Source organism: Chlorocebus sabaeus, chromosome 9, assembly GCF_047675955.1.
Source record: "Chlorocebus sabaeus isolate Y175 chromosome 9, mChlSab1.0.hap1, whole genome shotgun sequence".
NCBI lineage: Eukaryota > Metazoa > Chordata > Mammalia > Primates > Cercopithecidae > Chlorocebus > Chlorocebus sabaeus.
In genome coordinates, this window is record NC_132912.1 from 14738233 (window position 1) to 14763614 (window position 25382).

The following is a 25382-nucleotide window of genomic DNA, read 5'->3' on the forward strand; positions in this document are numbered from 1 at the left end:
ATCACGAGGTCAGGAGATCAAGACCATCCTGGCTAACACGGTGAAACCCCGTCTCTACTAAAAATACAAAAAAAATTAGCCAGGCGTGGTGGTGGACACCTGTAATCCCAGCTACTTGAGAGGCTGAGGCAGGAGAATGGCGTGAACCCGGGAGGTGGAGCTTGCAGTGAGATTGTGTGCCACTGCACTCCAGCCTGAGTGACAAAGCAAGAATCCGTCTGAAAGGAAAAAAAAAAAAAGTCAGGGCCACCCTATAAAAGAAACAGCAAGTGTTATAACACAAGGGCTAATAGAATTTCCAGATCTCTGTATTAAGTGTGGTTTTGAGCTTCCTGGGGGGCCAGGACCAAAAATAAAAACGTACATACTATACATTCTTAGAAAAAAAATAAGTATCCATCTTTGCAAGGAAAAGAAAAAAAATCATGACATGATCGTCTAAAAGAAGTTTTCCACATGGAATGTTACACAAGGAACAACGCACTACAGCATGGATAAAAGCCTTTATTCATTCATGCCAAATAAAAGCACACTGAACACATGGCTGGTTTTTATTTTAAAAAAAAAAAAAAAAAAAAAAGGGCCAAAGGCACAGGATTATGCCTAGCCTTTAATTCACTAGTCTTTAAATCATTTTAATTCACTGAAAGAAAATGCTAGCAGAATCCTCACACTTGGCCTCCCAGGATCCTAACTTCATACCAAGATGGAACTTAATGTATTCAGCAGAACATTCTTCCCAGAGATCATTTCCTTCTGTTGGCGTATTGAGAGCACAGGGATTAAAAAATTAAAACCTCCAGAACTCTTACTCTGTTGCTTTGGTAAGTTCAATAAGCAGTCTCACCAGGCTGAATGCACCTGAAGTTACAGCAAATCAGAGCAGGAACTAAAGTAAATCTGCTGCTGGAAACAGCAAGTACAAAACCCAAAGTCTATGGAATGTAGGTTCTAGCTGCCGGGCCTGGGGAGGAGGAGAACAGGCAATTTGTAAATGGGCACGCACAGATCTGTAATTGGTCTGGTGCAGTGCTCGGAAGAAAAATAACAGAGCTGAGGAAGAGAGCGCGGCGGGTCAGACGCTGCATTTATAAAGGGTGGCCTGGAGGCCTCTGCAGCGCATCTGGTGCAAGCTTTCCAGAGAGGCATCTGGAGAAACCAGGAGGCCCTGGGCAAGCACGTGAGTCATTGCTCAGGGAAAACAGCAAAGAAGCCAATGTGGTTGCGGCAGGGTGCCAGGAGGGAAGCGGCTGGAACCCGGGTCAGGCTCAGCTTCAGATGCATTCCACGATTCAAGAAGCAGTTGATTCAAGTCTCAGAGTTTCAGGCCACTGAATGCAGTGGAAACATCAACTGGCCTAAAAGACATTCGTTCAGAGCCATCCCTGTCACAGCCTCATCCAGCCATCAGGATGTTCCCAGCAGACATCTAACTCTGGCTGCCATCACCAGCAGGTGTCCACACCAGGAGCAGTTTTAAAATTAATGCCCAGCCAGGCGTGGCGGTTCACACTTGTACTCCCAGCTCTTTGGGAGGTCAAGGCAGGATGAGTGTTTGAGGTCAAGCGTTGGAGAACAGCCTGGGCACCAGAGCAAGACCCCATTTCTACAAAAACATAGTAAAACTCAGGTGAGCATGGTGGTGCACACCCACAGCCCCAGCTACACAGGAGGCTGGGGTGGGAGGATCACTTGAGTCCAAGAGTCCGGGGCTGCAGTGAGCTGTGGTCACATTACTGTACTCCAGCCTGGGTGACAGAGCAAGACCATGTCTCGAAAAAATAAAATAAAAATAAATAAAATCAATGCCCATTTATCGTAAGGAGACATGCTGTACAGAATTTGGTATGATTTAAAAGTGTATAGGATGCTTGCCCAAGTTGACAGTTTCAACTTTGGCACATTGTTGACACATTCTTTGCGACAAAAGTTAACACTCCCAGTTACGGCACATTAGAATAAAACCCTGTCTTCAACCATACAGAGTATCAGCAGCAGCCTGTTTGCCATGGGTTACCAAAGGGATCCAAGGTTGCTAGGATACTTCAATTTCAAATATCCTGCTTTGCTATCCCCGTAAATGCACATTTAGTTTTCAAATAATCTACTCTAACCCCAATTTGATAATAAACTGTGACCACACCTCTAGGAGATAAATAATGGTCCTTCTAAAAATAGTACCAGAGCGTGGAAGTGTAAGTTACTGCAACCACATATCCACGTTTTTGGTTTGTTTTGGGTTTTTTGTTTGTTTGTTTGTTTGAGACGGAATCTCGCTCTGTCGCCCAGGCTGGAGTGCAGTGGCGCAATCTCGGTTCACCGCAACTTCCGCCTCCTGGGTTCAAGCAATTCTCCTGCCTCAGCCTCCCGAGTAGCTGGGACTACAGGCGCCCGCCACCACACTCAGCTAATTTTTTGTATTTTTAGTAGAGATGGGGTTTCGCCATGTTAGCCAGGATGGTCTTGATCTCCTGACCTCGTGATCCGCTCCCCTCAGCCTCCCAAAGTGCTGGGATTACAGGCGTGAGCTACCGCACCCAGCCTACCCACATTTTAACACTGTACTGAGTACTTATTCCATGAAGGCACACTACTCATGCACCAACTTTATTACTGTACAACTCTATGAAGAAGGCACTATTATTTTATTGATAAGATGAAACTCACCAGGCATGCTGGCTTATGCCTATAATCCCAGCATTTTGAGAGGCCAAGGCAGGTGAATCACCTGAGGTCAGAAGTTTGAGATCAGCCTGACCAACATGGTAAAACCCCATCTCTACTAAAAATACAAAAATCAGCCAGGCGTAGTGGCACATGCCTATAATCCCAGCTACTTGGGAGGTTAAGGCAGGAGAATTGCTTGAATCCAGTGGGGCAGAGGTTACAGTGAGCGGAGATCACATCACTGCACTCCAGTCTGGGTGAAAGAGCAAGACTCTGTCTGAAAAGGAGGGGAGGGGAGGGGAGGGGAGGGGAGGGGAGGGGAGGGGAGGGGAGAGGAGAGGAGGCCAAAACTCAAGTAGGTGATTCCCTTGCCTAAGATCACAAAGCTGGTAAATGGCAGACCTGGAAGGTGGGCCAAGTAGTCTCATTCCAGAGCCTGACAAATCATACTATTTCTCCATTTAAAGAAACCAGAAAAAGAAAAATTCTTCATCTGGCAGAAGTTACCTGGGGAGACAGAAGAGGACATATCCCTTTTGCTTGGCTAATAGGACAGCCTGTGTCTTATTTAAGATTCAGGGCACTGGTGGGGTAGAGTCGGAGATGAAGATACTGCAGAGAAAGTAGCTGCTGTTGCTTCTTAGTGACAGATGACATGAAACGCAGGGCCACAGCACAGACCACAGAACTCTGAAAACAGAACCCAAGCTCACCTTAGCGGGAAGTCACCACCCACTCACCTCCGCCCTTCTAGAGCTGAGTATTCTTTCACCTGTGGAAGTCACAAGCATGTGGCATGGCTCTCCATTTTTAATTTTTTTAAGGAAGTTGTGGCCAGACACATCACCCTACCCCAGTCCTAAAGATAGGGTGGGTGGGGTTGGAGGAAGAAGAAGAGGCTGGGCCTAACTAACCTGGGCACGTCCTTGCCAACATCTGCTGCCAGGAAGGAGCGGGGAAAGCTGACAGTGGAAGGAAGCTACAGGGAAAAAGGAAAAGAAACTACCGCATGAGGCCACAAGTTTGTCCACTCACCAGAAGACTCTTCCGTACGCGAACACCGTTGGGCACTCTCCCAGACCCAAGGCCACCCCTCAGGATCCAGGGCTGGGACACAATACAAAGTATAAAGCGACATTCTCCCCGAAAGGGACTCATGGTCACCGTTGGTCATGGGAGTGTTTCATGGCAGGTCTTAGGAAAGAGGCTTTTGAGTTCAGGAAGTGTGGGACTAAAATGATACCAACATAGAAATAAACGCTGCCTTTCAGCAGGAGTGCCTAGCTACTCCAGCAGATCCAGATGCTGAGACATACTGGCTCCGAAACAAAGACTGATGGAGGGGCCAAGCAAGACAGGCCCTCCCGATGCCCAGCCCGGCCCACCTAAATAAGCAGCAACACTCCGGCTGTGATCTGGGTAGCTCGTTGGTGTCCCAGCGGAGCAGCAGCAATGACGCAGGAATAAGCACTTACTACCTATGGGACCCTCAGGAGATACAAAGATGAGGACGCCAGGGTCGCTGTCCTCAGAGCTGCCAACCAGATATGGAAAAGCGCAGTGTATAACCAAGTGACCAGGGGAATACCCAAAGGTGGAAAAGGACTTCCTAGGTCCAGCTGCTGATGAGAATTACGCTTTTGCACCCCATGGCCCTTGGCACCCAGAGTCTTTCACTCCATTTCACCATAAATGAAAAAGTTGCAAAACAAGACAACAGCCTGTAGGATGCTGGGATCCAAATAAAACAGTTGGTGCAGAAATTCAAGGAAGTGCATCAACTCCTCCCAAAAGGGATGGAGAAACCATGCCAAAAGAAAACCAGGAACACACATGCAGTGCTCTCCCTACAATTATAAACAGCTCCGCGATACGGACCCTGTGAGGCAGAATAGGGGCTGGAGGAAGAGAACCTAAGGCCGATTCACACTGACTTCCTAGAACTAAATCAAAAGGAAAACCCCAACTTTCCATGCCCTAGTAACAAAAAGACCAAAGGATACTCCCTTTGCAACCCCCACCTTTTCTGCATGGCAAATGAAAAACTGAAAGGACCTCTGCTTGGTCCCCTCTCCCATCCAGTCAGGCTGGTCACAGGCCAAGTCTTCATTTGCATAGGAGCATAACTTTGGAACTTCACTTCAGCCTCTAATTGGTTGCTTCCCGCAACCAATCAGATGTTGCCATAGGGTGTAACTTTGGTTACACCCTCTGATTGGTCCCTTCCTGCAACCAATCAGACCGATAGTGGGCCATTACTTCATTTACACAGGGTGTACATCAAGTAACCAACAGGAAACCTCTAGAGGGTATTTAAATCTCAGATAATTCTGTAACTGGGCTCTTAAGCCCGTATGCCCAGCCTGCTCCCACCCTGTGGAGCATACTTTTGTTTTCAATAAATCTCTGCTTTTGTTGCTTCACTCTTTCCTTGCTTTGTTTGTGAGTTTTGTACAACTCTTTGTTTAAAATGCCAAGAACCTGGACACCCTCCACTAGAAACACCTGGACCCCACCTCAGCCACCTCCACTCTCACATGCCCCATCTTCCCCGCAGTCAACTAAGAGTCAGACTTTCCCAGCCCCTGTCAATCAGGCCGATGAGTAGAAGGCCAAACATCCTCTCCTTCCTCTCCTTCCTCTTCCTCTTCCCTCTCTCACTAGTCCCTGCCACCAAGCCTTTAGGTGAAGCCAGCCACATACCCTGGGTGGGCCCAGGAAAAGCAAGTCCAGTCTCTCGAACATTCCAGTCAATTACAGAGGTACAATTACAGATGCTGCGTGTGCGGCTGCCCTGAGGTTTACAGAATTAGCTGATCGATGACAAAACAGACGGCCGTCTAAAACACACACTGGGAGAAAAGAGCTCTGGAAAGTGTGGCGCAGAATGTTCTTTGGAGTTCAAATAACAAGTACACAAAGAGAGGCAGCCAAGCTCCACCCATGAGACAGGTAAACCATGGACTCACTACAGAACCTTGTGCTGGTCAAATCTTTGGTCAGGATCTTCACTCATACACATAACAAATACTTCTCTGCAACCAAGTACTCGTAAGTAGGGTGACCATATTACTTGTCGACCACAGTAGTCATTGCTGAGTGTGGAGGAAGCCTCTGTTAGTAATTACACCTGGACCAGGCTCGTCCCAAACCAAACAAGAGATGTGCTCTCCCTGCATACAAGGCACCCTCAGGGGATTCTCCTGCTACTACCTGCTGACCCTGGATCCCTCTTGCTTGGGCGTGCAGGGGTGACCCCAGCCAGCAATCAGCTCCTGCATAAACAGGAACCCAGTAAGCAATAAAACAGCTGGGCAAGAGCACTGACTCTGCACCACTGTCAACTCCTGGTTACTGGTGACCTCCTGACCCGAATTCCTCATGTGCTACTTCAACTCCTGACCTACAGCCTCACTCTCACTTTTACAACTCACAGCCTCCTTATCCTCCTCCATCACCACTGAAAACCTACCTTCTCTACAGAACACTTCTTTGCTTTTAAGAATCCTACCTGTAGCAAAGAATGTCTCTGTGGTAGACTTAAAAATAAAAGAAAAAAAATACGAGGTGAGAATCCTGCCTGCCCATAGACTTGAAGCCTCTGCTCACCTTGGCCATGGCTATGGACTGAATGTTCCTCCCCCGCCATAAATTCATATTATTTAAGCCTCCAATGTGATGATATTTGGAAGTGGGGCTTTGGGGAAGTAATTAAGTCATAAAAGTGGAGCCCTCATGAATGGGATTAGTGCCCTTAGAAAAAGAGACACCAGACAGATGCTCTCCCTCAACACCATGTAGGGATACAGCAAAAAGGTAGCCTTCTGCAAAACAGGAAGGGAGCCCTCACCAGACACCAAATCTGCCAGCACCTTTGATCCTGGAGTTCCCAACCTCAAAACTGTGAGAAATAAATGCTGTTAAAGCCACCCAGTCTGTGGTATTTGTTACAGCAGTACAAACGGATGAAGACAGCCATCCATACCTTTGAGCCCAGGGTTGCTCTTCCACTCTCCAATTAGACCCCAGAGCTCCAGTTTGGACCCTCTACCCCCACCAGGTTCCTAACCTATCTCTGTATTCTACCACTGCTTATCAAACTAGGTTACATTTCAGGTGGAGAAGACCCAAGAGGATGATATAGGTGATACATTCACCCCAATCCTGAGACAAACTCTCTCTCACTGAGTCCTGTGAGAATTGAATAGTCTCGCCCATCAGGTGAGAGTGTAAACAATCACGTATGACATCACATCACAACACCAACTTGGGGGAGCAGACACTAACCTTTGTTCACACCTGTGTACAGGTACTGTGCCAGGTGCTTTGCCTGCCTGATAACAGTCACACTGCAGAGATGAGAAAACTTGAACTCACCAACGTAAAAGCACTTACGACATGCCACCTAGATCTATCTAGCACAAAGTTCATCGTCCTTCGAATGCGCCAGTGTTGGAACTAATAAATAACATACATCTGAAAAAAGCGTGAGGATAATGGCAGTTTAAGACACAATGCTGGAACTCATGTATTTATTCTCATGTATTTATGCACAGAAATATATTCTCATATATTTATTTAGAAAGAACTCCCATATTTATCCAATCTCAGGAAGTTGCTTAGCCCTAGAAGTCAAAATGTGGACAACAGATACAGTCGACAAAGACAGTTCTCATACATTTAAATAAATGCCTAGGCTTATGTTTATAGTATGAACAATTATTTTTCATGTTTAACATTTTTAAGACTTTCCATTAGTATAGGAATTTGTCTTACACAAACACCCCCCAAAAAAAGACAGTTTTTTTTAGGATTACATATTTTAAACATTATCTTGTTTTCTGCTAAAGAAACGTCACCACAACCCTAGTAACCAGGAAGTTTTGTTTCCTGTCCTTGTTTTTATTCTTCTGTGGTGGCAAGTGCCAGCCTGTGGGGTAGGTAGCGTGAGGCAAGGTGGGTGACAGCAAAGGACACTGTGCTCAATTCGAAGCTATGGGAGGAGAGCGCTCTAGTCCTAGATTTGCACCAAGGAGCTTTGAGCTCTGAGTAATTCAGCAGCCCCGGGCTGTCGTTTCATCTATAAAATAAGAGGGTTAGGTGTTCTCCACAGCCTCGTCCTGCATTCAATCCTACCATAATTGCTGAAAACTCCAGCATGGGCCAATTACTAGTGTGATACACTTGAGAGAAATGGTGGGATGTGTATTTAAAGAAGACTATCTAATGACTCACCCATGAGTAAAAAGTAATTTACCTCCATTTTAAAATCCATATTAATTGGCATGACATTAGCAGAGAGAGCGCCTAACGTCTGACAGCTATTCTGAAGAGGATATAAATAGGGGGTTTTTGAAATTAGTCAGCCATGTGCTATGGTCCACCAAGAAGCACATGCAGGCAACATGCTCCAGGCTGTGCGTGCAAGCTGTTCTGTTTCCAACACAAATGGAGAAAAGGGGAAAAAAGCAGTCCTGGTAGATTCAGTCATCACATATTTCAGCTGTAAGTATGAAACAGGAAGCTCACAAAGAATTGTAATTTAGAAGCATTTAAAACAAAACAAACAAACCTACTCCAGGCACAAATACCAGATAGCTGCAAAGCCAACTGTGGTATTTTATGACAAATTGTTTAAAGTCACCAGTGGGTCAGAGTACAAACCACGCCCACGTGAAAGTCTCCCTGGAGATTCTCAAGGTCTACCCATTCTCCCTCCCTGTGAGCTGGCTTCACACAGGTAAGTGGGTCCCATAAGCTCCTGGAGGCACCCACATCCAGCTCTTTGTGGGCAGCGCAAATAGAGAAAAAGACCGTCGACCAAACATCCCGAGAAACAAGAGGCTGACACTCAGAAAATGAACACCAAACACCCTCTCCCATGCCACAGGGTGACTTCTCACCTCCACTCCTCCCCGCCCATCACCCCACACACGCTATCTCCCAAAAACACATCTGATCTTTATGAAATCTCAGCTTCAGAGCTGCCCAGGATGTGACAGAAGGGGAGTGAAAGGAGGAAGAAGAGAATGAGGGCTCCAAACCCATCCCAAGTCAATTCCTCCATGAAGTTTCCAAGAATTTAAAGAATAAGTGGTGAGACCGTGTGCAGTGACTCACACCTGTAATCCCAGCACTTTGGGATGCCAAGGCAGGCAGATTACTTGAGGTCAGGAGTTCGAGACCAGCCTGATCAACATGGTGAAACCCCATTCCTACTAAAAATACAAAAATTAGCCGGGCGTGGTGGTGCATGCCTGTGGTCCCAGCTACCCGGGAGGCTGAGGCAGGAGAATCACTTGAGCCCGGGAGGCAGAGGTTGCAGTGAGCCGAGATAACACCACTGCACTCCAGCCTGGGTGACACACCAAGACTGTCTCAAAAAAAAGAAAAAGAAAAAAAAGAGTAAGTGGTGACTTTTTAAAAGAATGGTCAAGGGAAGTATTTTTAAAGCTGTGGGTTGGCACAGGACATTTATCAAAAGAAAGAAACTATCGGTTCAAACTTACCTACACATCTTTTAAGAGTCTTGAACCACCTATAATCTGAAAGCTTTTTCAAATACTAACAAGCCAGGCACAATTACCAATTATTAAAATAACAGTTATTATAGCTAGTGATTTCCATTGACCATATCTGCAATTACCAGAGCTGGTAGGTTTTCAAAAACATCGATTTTAAGAGTATATGGAAAGTCCGTGAAAGGCATTGTTTACGGGCTGTTAGGAATAAAGCATTCCTTTAACATGAAATAATGAATTTTAAACAGTAATAATAATAAAAAGGAAGAAATGAATGAATGAACGAATGAATCAGAAGCCAGCACCACAGAGTGGTAAGAGCACATTCTCGGGGGATGAGGGGCAAGGGAAGGGAAAGCATGAGGACAAATACCAAATGTATGCGGGACTGAAAACCTAGATGACAGGTTGATGGGTGCAGCAAACCACCGTGGCACATGTATACTTACGTAACAATCCTGCACGTTCTGCACCTGTAGCCCAGAACATAAAGTAAAATTTAAAAGTTTTTAACAATTTTTAAAAAAGAGTGCATTCTCTGTAGTGAATATGTCTCAGTCCTGGGTGATCTTGGGCAAGATACTCTATGTCTCTATGTCTCAACATCCTCCTCAGAAAATGAAGCCAATTACAGTCCTAAATCACAGGGTTGTCGCGAGGATCCAAAAATGACGCACGTAAAAAGCATTTAACATGTTCACAAGAAACACTTACGTACTAATGGTCCTTATTCCAGGATGAGTTTTGGTTCCAACTCTACAAATCATTAGCTGTGTGGTCTTGGGCAAGCGATTTAACACATCTAAGTGTTGGTTTATTCACCAAAAATGAAGAGTCTTGATTAGATGACTTCTTAATTTCTACGGCTTCTCCAAGCTCAAGACCTCCCTGACAACAGAAGCATCATTTATGATTTCAAACTCTTTCAGGTTTCTAGTTTTCACAGCTCTCTTTTACGACTTACTGGTCACAGCCGTGATTTATATGAAACCAAGTGTTTGGTCAACAGCATAGCTCCTCAAATGAGACTGTGACTGTGCGAATCCTAGAACCTACTTTATAATGATCCTTTTAACAATCTGGTTTCAAACAACACATTGCAGCAAAAGACAGGCTTGACCATGATAGTTAGAATCAATCTACTTCCATTCTGGTGGCCTTCCGATACGGAAGTTGTCCCAAAATCAAACGGCAGGTGTAGTATGTCACCGTGCAGCTGGTGCTGATGGACCATGTATAAATTAAATTCATTCGCTATGATCATGCTCCTTTCAAAGGAACTCTCAATTTCTTCCTAATGGAAACAATGCAAGCATCTACCCTCTCCAAACACTCTTACAATGAAGTTGAGCGTTGCCATTAAAAGATCCATTTCTCAGCCGGGCACAGTGGCTCATGCCTGTAATCCCAGCACTTTGGGAGGCTGAGGCGGGCGGATCACGAGGTCAGGAGATCGAGACCAGCCTGACCAACATGAAGAAACCCTATCTCTACTAAAAAAAATACAAAATTAGCCAGGTGTGGTAGCACGCGCCTGTAGTCCCAGTTACTCAAGAGGCTGAGGCAGGAGAATCACTTGAACCTGGGAGGCGGAGGTTGCAGTGAGCAGAGATCGTTCCATTGTACTCCAGCCTGGGCAACAAGAGCAAAACTCCATCTCAAAAAAAAAAAAAAAAAAAACAAAAAAAAACCACTCCATTTCTTCTGTATGTTTGCAGAAGAAAACACAAAACTATTTCAGGTGTATCATTCTTCTCTAGTTATTTTAAACTCATCAGTGACTGATCGTTTATAAGAAAAGACTAAGCATGAATGTCTCCTTACAAGTCAGAAAATTTTAAATGACAATTGAGAAAGATACTTTTAATCATGGTCTGCACCCTCACAGGGAATTCTATCTCCTAAACCTAGGTCATTCTCTCCTAACTTAGGTGAACAGGCACCCAAGTTATGTGAACAAGAGAGTTAGCACATATGCACAGAATTTAATATTGCTGCCACTTAAGACTTAAATAACAAAATTAACCTGACACGGTAACATCCGTAGAAGACCGTGCAAACGGTAATTAGCTTTAATAACAGGAGGCGCTCACAGTGACTGCAAGAACCAAGCCAATCTTTGCTTTTTTCTGTTAATTCTTTAGATGCCCCTAAGCTATATCAATGTTGTCAAGTTTTCCCTGACACCCTGGTCAGTTTAAATCTCATCTCACGCTCACTGCCATCTCATTAAGAGAGAAGAATCAACAATCTCTAATGAAATAATTAATTCAAACAACAGTCATCGATGAATGCCAACGGCACTGGGAGAAAGATCGATGAGGAAATGAAAGGGTCAAGCTGCCACCCACCACAGGACCCCAACGCTCAGTTTTAGAATCACTACACATGAGACAGACCTTCTCCCAAGCTGATGCAGCGTTAAGCCAGATGATACCACCAACAGATTAATCCTGCCAAAAACCCTGCATATGAATCCGATCAAGCTTTCATGATAACTTCCAGTTTATAGAAATACAGGGACTAGCGGGATGAGTTTAAAAGAAAACCAGCACCCAAATCCAGAATGTGGAACATTCTACTGAACAAGTGACCTGATTCCTTCAACAAGTCAATAGCATCGGGGAAAGGGGTGGGGGCAGAAGAACTGTTCTACATGTATAGAGCTTTAAAAGGCATAACCATCAAATGCACTGGACAGACTTCGTTCAAATCCTGGTCCTAAAGAAAAGTCATTTTTAAGTGAATAAAGGATGAAATCAATGCTGGGGAGGTGGGAAGTTCAACAGATCCCTGGGCTTCCCCCATCTCTCGCCATCTGATTTCCCAAACTGCATGTGCAGCCACCCCTGAGTTGAAAGGCCAGGGCCCAGCACAGAAACTAGGCTACAAATAGCTGGGCCACACCCAGTTTAGGACCAGGAAACCCCCACGTAAGATGATTCAGGTTTAGCAAAGGAAGAGGCAGTTCCTGGGGCTATTAGAGAGGAAATGTACAGGTTCTTTTGCTGGAAATTTTTGCCAGCAGGATCATAGCAACCCTGAGGCTGCATGTGAAAGCCATTCACATAAAAAGCATAAAATCACAGGTCTGCCCAGAGTCATTTTATCACGTGAATCAAAACAAGGCACCTCTGAAGTGAAAGGGGAGAAAAAGAGACAACACCCAAGGGGTGGCTTAGATTTTGCATCCTTAACAGTGTCTACTCCAGCATTTCTACCCCGGGGGTTTTGTGGTTTGGCTTTGCTTTTCGTGTATCTTTTTAAAAATATATAATCGAGGCATAACTTGCATACAGTGCATGCGTTACATGTACAGCCCAATTTTTACTTTCTGCAATTTCAATTTTACTTGGATCGGTTTTGCAAGATAGTATCTCCTCTCCTCAAGGCATGTGCCAGTCAGAAGCAATTCTGGAATGGAAAAAGAAACAGGTTAGGGGCCTGCTTCCAACTCTTGCGCCCTGCACACTGGTAGCCTGGGCAGCTGACATGCACCGTCCAGCCAGGACACAGATTACAGCTGAACGGAGTCCCTTGGCAATGGAAGATAACAGCTTCTTCACTGCACCATTCCAGTACCTACCTCTGCCCACAAATGCTACTTTCCCCAAGGCTTCTAGCTCAAGTTGTAAGGATTTCTAACTGGCCACTGCACTGCCTGGAATTGCCCAACAAATATGGAACAATGGTTGACCTCTTTCACTCATTTCAAAGGCCTACCATTGTACGGGTTAACCTTCTTTTAAAAAATGGCAGACTTCCCCGGGGTCCTAACCATATAAAGAGATTAGCAAAGATTTGAACGAAGTCTTTTTAAATTAAAATTTAATATTATTAATTCTTAATTTATATTCTTAAAACTAGGTAGTCTAACATAAAAAGCTTCTTTGTTTGCTACTTTGAACTAGTAAAATTATAATTACAAATCCTTAAAAGTGAAAAACGTACTAAATGTGAAAAATTAGTTTAACGACACCATAATTCCATTTGAGAAAGTTTAGGAAGATATGACACCAGTAAAAACTGTTCTACCAGAAACCAGGGGTAGAACCCAGTGTAACATTAATTCTTATTCCAAAAAGTTTACTGCTGGCCGGGTGCAGTGGCACTTTGGGAGGCCGAGGTGGGTGGATCACTTGAGGCCAAGAGTTTGAGATCAGCCTGGCCAACATGGTGAAACCCCATGCCTACTAAAAATAAAAATTATCAAACAAAAAAAAGTCAGGTACAATGGTAGGCACCTGTAATCTCAGCTACTCGGGAGGCTGAGGCAGGCGAATTGCTTGAACCGGGAAAGTGGGGATTGCACTGAACGGAGATCACACCACCGCACTCCAGCACTGGCGACAAGAGTGAGAACCTGTCTCAAAAAAAAAAAAAAATACGGCTTATCATGGCTAAAATTATGTAACCAGCTCCTACCAAGCTACTGTGTGTGTAAAGTGTTTAAAATCTTTTCCAAAATTTCAGAATTCTTGGTATATACAAAGAACTCTGCAATACAAAACTATGAAATTTTCCAATATAGACTATATGTGGCAGGAAAAAATACTGTTTAAATATACAATTGTTGGAGAATAAAATGTACTAGTATGTAATACAATTAGATAAACATCTTGAAAAATGCATGATGCCTAATTAAATTCCATCCATTAATAGGGTAACAGCCTTGGGGTGCTTTGTACAAAAATGGCATTTCTGGTAAACACAACATTTAAAACAACTCAAACACACAGGCTCTGCCTGATGACATAATTATGTGTTTTTAATTTGGTGCCATCCTGACACTGTGCCTAAGAAAACTACTTCACAAATGGATCACTTTAGGACACTATCATCTCCATATCGTAATGCCAAAATAAAAAATCAGTACAAATATTCTCCTTAAAACCACAATTTTCAGCCAGGCACGGTGGCTCACACCTGTACTTGGGGAGGCCAATGCAAGAGGAATGCTTGAGGCCAGGAGTTCAAGACCAACCGGGCAACAGAGCAAGACTTCATCTCTACAAAAAATAAAATTTAAAAATTAGAGTGGTGAAGCACTCTGCAGTCCTAGCTATTCAGGAGGCCGAGGTGGGAAGATCCCTTGAGCCCAGGAGTTCAACGCTGCAGTGAGCTATGGTGGCGCCGCTGCACTCCAGCCTGCATGACAGAGCAAGACCCTGCCAAAAAAAAAAAAAAAAAACTGGCAAATGTGGCAAATGCATTCTCCAAATGGAATCCCAATCTCTTTGTGAGGCTACGAAGACACAAGCCTCAAACACATGGTGAAGGGAGTGTGAAGGAGCAGTAAAGACGCAGCTCCATGAGGAGAAGGCCCAAGTCTGATCCCAGTTCTTAAAACCCTGAGCAAGTTTTTAACTTCCTTATGCTTCGGCTTCCTCACTTGTAAATCACTGATCATGGCACCTCTCATGGAACTTCATTGATTGGTGCCTCTAAAACTGATTTTTAGAAATCACAGAAAATAATGGTCATAACGGTGCCTGGCATATAACAAATGCTCAGGAAATGCCGGCCCCTGTTATTTTTATTCTCATCTTAAGGCACATCTCAGTGGACGTTTTTCTCATCAGCACAGAGTACTTCTTAGGACAGATGACGAATACCAAGAAGTTTCCTTAAAAGCAGATGTCTTAGGCAACAATGGATGGACCCCAGAAACACTACACTACATGAACAAAACCAGACACAAGAGGCCATGCCGTGATTCTACCTGTGCAAAGGCAAAACGCTAGAGACAGAGAAAAGATCACTGATTAACTAAGGCTGGGGGCGGGAGGGGGAACTGACTGCAAAGTCTAAAATTGGACTGGGGGGACGCTGCCCACCCTTACAAATTTACTAAACACTACAGAACTGTGCACGTATAATGGGTGAATTGTACGGAATATAAATTATACTGCAATAAAGCCATACTAAAAACAAAACAGATACATCTCCCAAGCATTTCTGCAGGTACTTTCATATCAATCTGGCAATGAGAGTAAATGAAGTACAGTAAAAATGATTGAAAACACAAGGGCTTGGGCATAGTTCAGACATGGATCCTAATCCTGGCTCAGCTTCTTCCTAGGCAAACTTTTTTTTTTTTTTTTTTTTTGAGAAGGAGTCTTGCTCTGTCACCCAAACTGGAGTGCAGTGGTTCGAGCTCAGCTCACTGCAACCTCTGACTCCTGAGTTAGAGCAATTTTCCTGCGTCAGCCTCCCAAGTAGCTGGGACCACAGGCAGGCGCCACCACGCCCGGCTAATTTTTGTAATTTTAGTAGAGACTTGTTGGCCAGATCCTAGGGCAAACTTTTACTTCTCTCCCCCTTGGTTTCCACATCTGTAAAATGGGAATAAAACAACACTAAGTCCAGAGGCTGATGTCAACATCATAAAGCTCATCCTCCACCAGTCTCCCCATATCAATCAATGGCACCATCTTCCACCCAAAGGCTGAGGCAAAAGAGCAGGTGTCACTCGCAATGCCTTTCTCTCTTGTATCAACTCCATTCTATCTTACCAGCAGCACCCCTGGTCTCCTTGCTCCCATTCCTGGCCCTCTGCAGTCCCCGTGGCCCTCCACAGCCACAGGGACACACTTACAAAATACAAGGTCCATCTCCTGCATGCTCTGCTCAGAACTCTCCTGTGGCTTCCTCATCAGCCACATCCTCACCGTGGCCTGCCAGGCCTCCTCGGACCCCACTGCACAGCTCTCTTCCTGCCCTGCTCGCTGGCTCCTCCCACACAGGCCCTCTTGCCGTTCCTTCCACAGCAAGTTCCTGCCAGCCACTGAGCTGATATTTGCACTTGTTTCTGCGAGGCTCATCCCCTTGCTGACTCACTCAGATCTCAAATTCTCCTCCTTGGAGGGGCCTCATCCTTAAAAACATGACCTGCTCTCCCACCAGACTCCAGGCCCCTGACCTGACTTAGTTTTCTTTACAGCACTGACCACAGGAATCACCTCATCCACATATCTATTTATCTTCTGTCATGCGCTAGCATATAACCTCCATGCAGGCAGGGAGTCAGTCTGTCCCCTCCACCATCCTAGCCAGTGATCTCACCGATCCCCAGAGCATGGAACGGTGCCTGGCATACGGCAGCATTCATTAAATAGTTGCTGAATGAATGAAGAAATGTCATAAAGCACTTGACACCATGCCTGGCCACATATGAGGTGATTAAGAACTGTTCATTGATAATAATAACATTACCAGTATTATTACTGCATTTCACAGGTAAGAATATGGGAGCCCCAAGAGGGCAACTGACTTACTCAGGTCAAACTCTACGTCTGATGTCTATGACTTCTATGACGCCTCCCATTTCATGGGCACAGAGTAACAGAATCCACCCACCGTGGCAGGAACCTGAAAGATGATGTAGCTGATTCTCTCGCACACCCCGGACCGTGCCTCCTCTCACCTTCTAAGAGTCACCTATCCTGGGGGGTGGCCCACAGGCTGTTCCAATTCCAGAGCATTCCCTAGAAGGACAAGCAGGCATAAAGAATGCAGGCTTCTGTCTCACCCTAAGACAACTCTGAGAGGTGAGCGAGTGTGACTATTTCCGTTTGACAGAAGACGACACTGGGAAACAGAAAAAATGACATGCTCAAAAGTCATACACTCATTCACGGCAAGCTCAGGCTTCAGATTCTGAAAATGTTTAAAGCCTAGGCCTCTCTCTTTCCAAAATACTACATTGCCCTGCACATCCACTAAAAAACGAAAAAATGAGAAAGAACTCTGACCAGTTTTACGTGTTTCAAATAGCATCAAGTTACAAGGGAAAGAATATTATAAAGCCCCCTCTACATACGCATATGCACAAATGGCATTCTCAACTTCCTCCAGGACACGGGAATTTTAATACATCTACATTAAACACTCACAAACCACTTGTGATTATTTATACTGCAGGATTTCATGAGACTGTACAATTTTTTGTAAACTCATTAGCTCTCACCAGGCCCAGATACCTTAAAACTTGGAAAAAGCGTGAGTTTTTACTTTGACGAAGTATGCTCTGTCTCATATATTAATAAGGGCACAGAAAAGCTTATACCACAGTATGACAGCCCTCTTTCCTATACACTTTATTATGACACTTTAGGAACAATGCCAAAACTCATGTCCAAGAATAGAATAGAACAGGCTATTTCTAATATGAAAACCCGGTTATCTTTAAAACTCTCCTGAAGGCATGAACAGATACTGAGGAGCAGGCGGGGACAAGGGACAAAGCTCCCATCCTCCCTCCCAAGTGTCCCTGTGTCCGCATCTGGACATCACTGCCGGCTACGTTACTAACACTCTGAGTTGAGGCCAGGCACGGTGGCTCACACCTGTAATCCCAGCACTTTGGGAGACTGAGGCAGGTGGATTATTTGAGGTCAGGAGTTCAAGACCAGCCTGGCCAACATGGTGAAGCCCCATCTCTACTAAAAATACAAAAATTAGCTGGGCATGTTGGTGCATGCCTGTAGTCCCAGCTACCTGGGAGGCTGAGGCAGGAGAATCGCTTGAATCCAGGAGGCAGAGTTTGCAGTGAGCCAAGATGGTGCCACTGCACTCCAGCCTGGGCGACAGAGTGAGACTCCATCTCAAAAAAATAAAAAATAAAAATAAAAAACTCTGAGTTGAAATGTCTGTTTAAGTCCTTAGCCCATTTTTGAGTTGGGTTCTTTGTTTTTTTACTGCTGATTTGTGGGAAACCCTTATACTTTTTAGTTATTAACCCCTTATCGGATATGCAGTTTGCCAACATTTTTCCCCATTCCACAGGTTGCCTTTTTACTCCATTGACTATTTCCTTTGCTGTGCAGAAGCTTTTTAGTTCGATGCAGTCTCGTTTAGTTTTGGTTTTGTTGCCTGTGCTTCTAGTGTCGCACTCATGTAACTACCGCTAAGACCAGTGTCTTGAACGTCTTCACCTGTGTTTTCTTCCAGGAGTTTTGTGGAACCAACTTAACCATCCAGGACAGATGAATGGGTAAAGACGCATGGTAATGTACCTACAATGGAATACCAGGCAGCCTTAGAAAAGCAGTAGTTCTGCCACAAGCGCCAGCATGCAGGCACCTGGAGGGCTAATTGAAAGAGGCCAGGCACAGAAGGACAAATACCATGTGACTCCTCTCAGACGAGGCATCTAAGTAGCTAAATTCATAGACTTGAAGAGTGGAATGGTGGTTGTCAGGGACTGCGGTGGGGGAAAATGGGGAGTTACCAATCCATGAGCACGAGGTTTCAGTTCAGCAAGAGGACTAAGCTCTAGAGAGCTCCCCCACAACGCTGCACCTGCAGGCAGCAGTAAAACATCGTACGCTGAAAAATCTCTTCAGAGGGTAGATCTTGGCCGGGCGCGGTGGCTCACGCCTGTCATCCCAGCACTTTGGGAGGCCGAGGCAGGTGGATCACAAGGTCAGGAGATCGAGACCATCCTGGCTAACACGGTGAAACCCCGTCTCTACTAAAAATACAAAAAATTAGCCAGGCGGGGTGGCAGATGCCTGTGCTCCCAGCTAGTCAGGAGGCTGAGGCAGGAGAATGACGCGAATCCGGGAGGCGGAGCTCGCAGTGAGCCGAGATCGAGCGCCACTGCACTCCAGCCTGGGCGACAGAGCGAGACTCCGTCTCAAAAGAATAAATAAATAAGAGGGTAGATCTCATGTTGAGTGCTCTTATCACAGTAACATTTTGCAAAGAACATTTTTTTAAAGACCGTGGGCACTGGCACAACAGCATAAACACCCCTCATTTGCCAAATCTCAGGGACCACATGTCCACACGATGCATGGGAGGTGCATATAACCCAGGGCGCCTCACAGATGAGAACGCTACAGCTCAAAGGGGTTACGGGACTTGCTGGAGGTCACAGAGCTGGGGCCTGGATCCTCACCCTGGCAGGCCGGGCTCACAGCTCCAAACCTTTCCCCTACACCACATTAAGCACCTTGCTCCGTTCAGCAACTTCACTCCTCTGGCTCAGGGCTGTGGCCAGAGGCAGGGCTGTCACCTGGAGATGTTCCAGCATAATTCAAGTGAGCAATGACAACAGAAAGGAGAGCAGAGAATGTGGAAGGAAAACCCTCTAATTGAATGCACCGAAACCTGCCATGGCGGGAAGAACCCGTCTGCAACCTGCATTTTTCTATCTTGTTTCTGCGGGAGACTTGACAGCACATACATAACCTGAGGGTTGCTGGGGCTCAGCGTCCCCCCACTTCAAGACTTCTAAGTCTCCTGACTGCTAACGACTTCAGCAGCCCCACCAGGAAGAGCCCTGCTGAACAGCCCAGAGAGCCCCTGCCCTCTCACAGCCTCTAAGGGGGTGCTCTTCTCACACCCCAGTCTCTCTGTCATAGCAGGAACCCCAAGACTTTGCTGTGTGGAGGAAACATTACTGTCACCAAACCATGTGACTTACACACACCCCCAATACCACTACAGACCACGGGGCCTGTTTTAGGACTACTAACATGTGCTTAACTCACATCCTTGGTCGGCTAGGCCTGGGGGTTCATGCCTATAATCCCAGCACTTCGGGAGACCAGGGCAGGAGGATCACTTGAGCCCAGGAGTTCGAGATCAACTGGGGCAACATAGTGAGACCCCATCTCTACATTTTTTTAAAAAAAGATATGCTTAACTCACATCTTTGGTAAAACATCTTTGATCAGGGAACATAAAAGAATGTAGAATCTGCAGCTGAATAATGATTCTTATTTCCACAGAACATATAAACTCAACACAACTCACTCCTCACAGGGAAGCCCTTCTTCTTTAACTTTCTCAGTGCCGGCATGTACCCTGCTGTGGGATCACTGCTATTCCTTGTTCTACCAAAAAAAAGAGCTCTTTCCATCACATACATCTCGTGAATCTCAGAACTCAATTTTACTCTTTAAATATTTTTAAAGCTGAAAGATTTATTTTCACTAAAAAAAAAGTCAATCCCTAAGTCAAGAGTTCACCTGGTGTCAAAGCAAGATTCCCTCCTTTTTCTGCATCTCTCTCCCCATTTTCCTTCCTACAGCTCATCTGAGTCCGAATAATGTTCTTAAATAAGTCTTCTCGCTCGTTCCCCACAAATCCCTCTTATCTTTTCATTAGCAACAAAACCTCTGGTGGGCACAGCTGTAGTCGGGTGAGCCTTGCGTGATTCACTCCTGGAATCCAGGCCAGCTCAGGACACCACATCCCACCACAACTGGCTTCCCGGGGCTACTGGCCATAACGTTTACCTTCAGCAAGGACACTGGGACAGAACCATACGTTTTCCCGATCCACCTCAATTCCAAACGACAAAGCGTCTGAACCCCTCAGCCAAATTCCAGACAGAACTGAACAGTCCACCTCATCTGTTCAGCTAAGCCCCTACCGGCAGGCTCTGAACTGATGGGCACTGGGCAAATCCCCACGCAGCTCCACGGCCCGCTGTACCCACCCACTCTGACATTCCCACTGTCAGATACCCAACCCCCACCTTCACTGGCCATGACATCATTCTTTCCGAGCTACCTTCATTCACCACGCACTGCTTTCCCTTCCCAGCTCTTAACTGTAATTAAACAATTTTTGTGTAATTTTGTGTAATTCTTTTTTTATGTATATGTGTTTTTTAGCGACAGGCTCTCACTCTGTCGCCCAGGCTGGAGTGTACTGGCATGATCACAGCTCACTGCAGCCTTGAACTTCTGGGCTCAAGTGATCTTCCTGCCTCAGCCTCCAGAATAGCTGGAACTACAGGCATGCACCACCACTCCCAGCTAATTTTTAAAAATTTGTTGTAGAGATAGGGGTCACTATGTTGCCCAGCCTGGCCTCAAACTCCTGGTCACAAGCAATCCGCCTGCCTCAGTCTCCCGAGTAGCTTCCACCACAGGAGCGCGCCGCTACACCCAGCTAATTTTTTTTTTTTTTTTTTTTGAGACAGAGTCTCTGTCACTCAGGCTAGAGTGCAGTGGCGCAATCTCGGCTCACTACAAGCTCTGCCTCCTGGATTCACGCCATTCTCCTGCCTCAGCCTCCCAAGTAGCTGGGACTACAGCCTCCCGAGTAGTAGACGCCCACCACCACGCCTGGCTAATTTTTTTGTATTTTTAGTAGAGACAGGGTTTCACCATGTTAGCCAGGATGGTCTCGATCTCCTGACCTCGTGATCCGCATGCCTCGGATTACAGGCGTGACCAGCTAATTTTCTGTAGAGATGAAGGTCACTGTGTTGCCCAGGCTGGTCTCAAACTCCTGGCCTTAAGCAGTCTTCCTGCTTCAGCCTCCCAAAGCACTGGGATTACAGGCACGAGCCACTGTACCCAGCCTAGTCTTTAAATATCTTCCTCACCTACCTTGTAGTCTTGTTAACAGTAGTAAACCCAGTGCCTGGTGCATGATGGGCACTAAATGTCTGGTGAATGGAGAGTAAATGACAAGCAAAGCCTCCCCCGTCAACCTTAAAATAGCCCCTTGTCCATGAACCATGACTAAACGGCAATCTAAACCAGCTTGCCAAATAATCTTCTTTCTTTCACTGATGGGGTACTGGAATCAGTGATACGAGATGGGTAAGACTGTCCATTCCTCTTCAGCAAGTTTCCTAAGTACTTAGGGTGAGGGAAAGTTCAGATGGCTCAGGCCCAGCCCTTCTTGAACCAGAAAGGAAAAGGAGAGAAAAATGGTTTGCTTCAAGAAGGAAAGCAAAAATCGGCCATGATTAGACAAGGGAACTATACAAGGAAAAGCAGCAAGGTCTCATGAGGTCATCCCAAGGCCATACTTGACCCCATGATGCACACGGAGGGCATCCCACTTCACGGCAGCTTTCCCACCCCTGAGTGTGCCCAAAGCACAGTGGCACCCATAGCCACCTTCTCTAGGCTGAAAGAAGAGCAATGACTCCCAAAGATAGCTGGGGACTTCTACAAATGCCCAAAATCTAGATCTCACCCAAACTCCCAACTCATTTCCTCAAAACGCTTGCACACAGAATTCTGGAGGGAAGGGGCAGAAGGTAAGTTAGGAATAACATTCAACTATATTCCTCATCTACTGTGTTTCTTCTTTCCGTCCGGAGATAAGTCTTCTATCCCTCCACCATTCCCAAAGAAAATCAGTAAAACTCTTTTCCACCTTTACTTGTGACATTTTAAACAATTAAGAGTCAAAGGAAAGACTGAATGAATGAATGAATGACAGCGTCCATCCTCCCACATCAGGAACAAGATTTCACATGTCAATTTCTCAGACGTGCAAACCAAGTCCATTTTTAACCATCCAAGGAAGGGGATCTCTAGTCCCCTGGGGTAGGGGATTGTGACATTTCCTATTGGAGCTTCGTTCGACTTTTGCAGACAGAAAGGCATCACGACTCCTGAAGGAATGCCGATCGTTAGAGCAGACTACATGCATGACTCATTCACTCACAGGCCACTACTACACCGCAACGCTCAGCGTGCGTGCAGATTAAAGCGCTCCAAGTGTTAGGAACTGCAACAAAAATGCACCTGAGTGTACATAGCCACGACTTCCTTCTTGTAAATTCTTCTGACTTCAAAATGTATTGCATCATCTAATGATCAACCTACCTCTAAATGGTTGTCTCAAAGACCTCTTTTTATTTTGCATATTAGAGAATTCAAAAGTCCAAAAATGTTACAAGAGGAAAATAAAAGTACGTAATGACAAAAGCGTCCAGTGGCCAAATCTGTGGCTAAAGAACGATTTTATTTTAAAAGAACATACACACTCAACACAACTCACAACTCTCAGGAAAACTCTTATTTTACTTTCTCAGTGAAAGGTCTTTAAGAAACCAGCATGCACTCAGTTGTACAATCACTGCTATTCCTTGTTCCACAAACAAGAATTCCTTTCCATCACATATTTCTCACGAATCTCAGAACACAACGTAACTTTTTAAATATTTTTAAAGCTGAAAGATTTCATTTAAAGACAAAAGTCAATCCCAAATGACTCCTGAATTCAAAAATATAGTCCATAAAACTTTGTCAGCCCATTCTTCCAAATAAAGTGGAAATCTACATTGTTTTTCCTGTATCTTTCTTCTCCCTTCTGTACAGGTGGTTACTTGCAAACCTATAAGAAAATATACTTCAAAACAACTTGTCCGTATTAATCTTGGATGTAAGTGGCATACCAATATTGTAGAATTATCATGATTAAATGTATTTTAGGCTGATGTAGTTGGTCAGTAATGCTCTCATTTACCACCCCACCCTCTCTCCCTCCCTCTCTTTCCCTCTCTATCACACTCACACACTTTTTGGCGGCCAAGTTATAAATTAAGCAAAGATGCCTTCATCCTTAGGGTGTGTTTGGGTGGTGAGCACGAGTGGTTTTCTTCTATATTTTTTCAATCAATTTTTTAATTAATATATAAAATTTTCTAATGAAAAGTTTAAGCCGGAAACCAGCGGCGCTAAGAAATCTTCTCTGGACAGGTAGCCCAGACACTATTTCAACTTAAAGCCACTTGGATAGAATTTCCAAAGTGATGTTAGGAAAACGTGGCTGGAGGAGAAAACCGATGTACTTGATAGCAACAAATCTCAAGTTTAAGAATGTGAAGTTGAACAGGCCTCATTCCGTTTTTCTTTATGTCCTCTCAAAATCGCTCCCATCCTATCAAGTAACTTTGCTCCGCTGTCATTGCCTGAAATCTTTGGGAGGGAGGAAGGAAGGAGGCTTGGTACCTTGCAGGAGAGAATGAAATCTGCAGTTCACCCTCTCAACCTAATTCCTCTTGCAGATTTCACAAGTGGTGAACACCACCCCCTACACAACACTAACACTTTGCCATACGCATCAGTGCCACCTCCAAGGGACCTAAAGATGCCTGGGGGAAATTATGGAACCCAAATTGTATTAGGACTCCTTGTGTGTGTCACACCACTCCATATGCTGGGTTCACTGGAACAGTGGAGAAAGAGAAGGGGCAAAAGACGAAAAGTTACTTGCAGACTGCAGTCAGTGTCACGGCCACCTTCGGCGCGGGGCGAACCTCCCCGGCTCCGGCTTTGTCTGCGGGGCGGGGGCTGGCGTCGGGGCGCGACCCGGTCCACGCCGGGCGCCGCGGAGCGAGAGGCGCAGAGGGCAAGCACCCCGCGCCGCGTAGGGCTCCCCAGCGGCAACACCGAGGAGGCACAATGAGCCGGGCGGCCGCTGGGCCCCTTCCCCGCAGCGCCCCCGCCTCCGCGGCGCCCCTCGCCCGGCCCAGCCGCGTGCGGGCCCTGAGCCTCGGCACCTCCCGGGCGCCGCACGGGGTGACCCGCAGTCCCCGCAAGTCCCCCGCCCCCGGCGCTCGGGGACCCCCCACCCGCCCGCCCGCCGAGAGGGTCCCCGGAGCCGGGGTCGGGCCGGGCCGCCGCCCGCCTCCCCGCGCCCCTCGTCTTTGTGTGCAAAGTAAGTGCGGGAGCCGAACCTACCTCGGCGCGCACAAAGACGCGCGGCTCCCTCCCGGCTCGCTCCGGGCACCCACGGCGGCGCCCAGCGGCCCGACTGTTCCGCGGCGGCCCGAGGCGGCGCGAGGGCGGCTCCGGCGGCAGCGGCCCGACCCGCAAGCCAGTCCGGCTCAGGGCGGCTGTCGCTCTCCGCGGCCCCGCGCGTCCGAATTAAGCGGCGGGGCGGGGCGGGGCGGGGCGGGCAAGGCCACACCCCCGACGCGCCCCGCCCCCAGCAGCCCCGCCCCCGCCTTCCTTCCACCGCTCGCGCGCGTCAGGCGGAGATCCAGAAAGGCCGGGCATCCGCACCGGGAGGGGCGCCAGCAGGGGCTCCAGCGCTCGGCCTCGGGGACTCGGTGGGAGCGAGGGCTGGAGGGGAAGCGCGGCGGCCCCGGACGACCGGGAAAGTGGGAAGGCGGCCGCGTAGGTCACAGCCGCAAAGCGCCAGGGCACTCACTCTCCTGTTTTCTCACTCCCTGGTTCCGTCGCTCTCTCCCTCTGCGTCTCTCTCTGTGTCACATTCTCTCTTCTTTTTATCTCTCTCTCCCTTAATCTCTTTCTCTCTCATTGTCTCATTGTCTTTCTTTCATTCTTTCTCTCTCCCCGTCTCATTCTTTCATTCTCTCTCTCTCTCTCTCTCTGTCCCCACCCGCCGTCTCTCTCTCTCTCATTCTGTCTCACACACACAGGTACCCAAGAGCATCTGGCTGCTGGGTGTCCGGGCTCCGTC

The 25382-nt window shown here is 46.5% G+C and overlaps 1 protein-coding gene across 8 annotated transcripts in view; it reads right to left on the bottom strand.

Moving 5' to 3' along the window:
• Nucleotides 1–25382, bottom strand: part of FAM107B (family with sequence similarity 107 member B) — a 257258-nt gene that overhangs the window by 62324 nt on the left and 169552 nt on the right. For 2 of the 8 annotated variants that reach the window (XM_073018734.1, XM_073018735.1), the window contains exon 1: nt 24638–24795. The exons of 1 other annotated variant lie outside the window; for it this stretch is intronic. Coding sequence is in view for 1 of the 7 variants with exons in the window: in XM_073018731.1 (XP_072874832.1) it covers nt 15787–15802 (16 nt within the window). In the remaining 6 variants the exon portion in view is untranslated. Of the gene's footprint in view, nt 1–9902; nt 9921–15786; nt 15805–16614; nt 16633–24166; nt 24186–24637; nt 24809–25382 lie in introns of those variants that run through there. 5 more of the 8 variants (XM_073018733.1, XM_073018737.1, XM_073018740.1 and 2 more) reach the window with 5 other exon arrangements.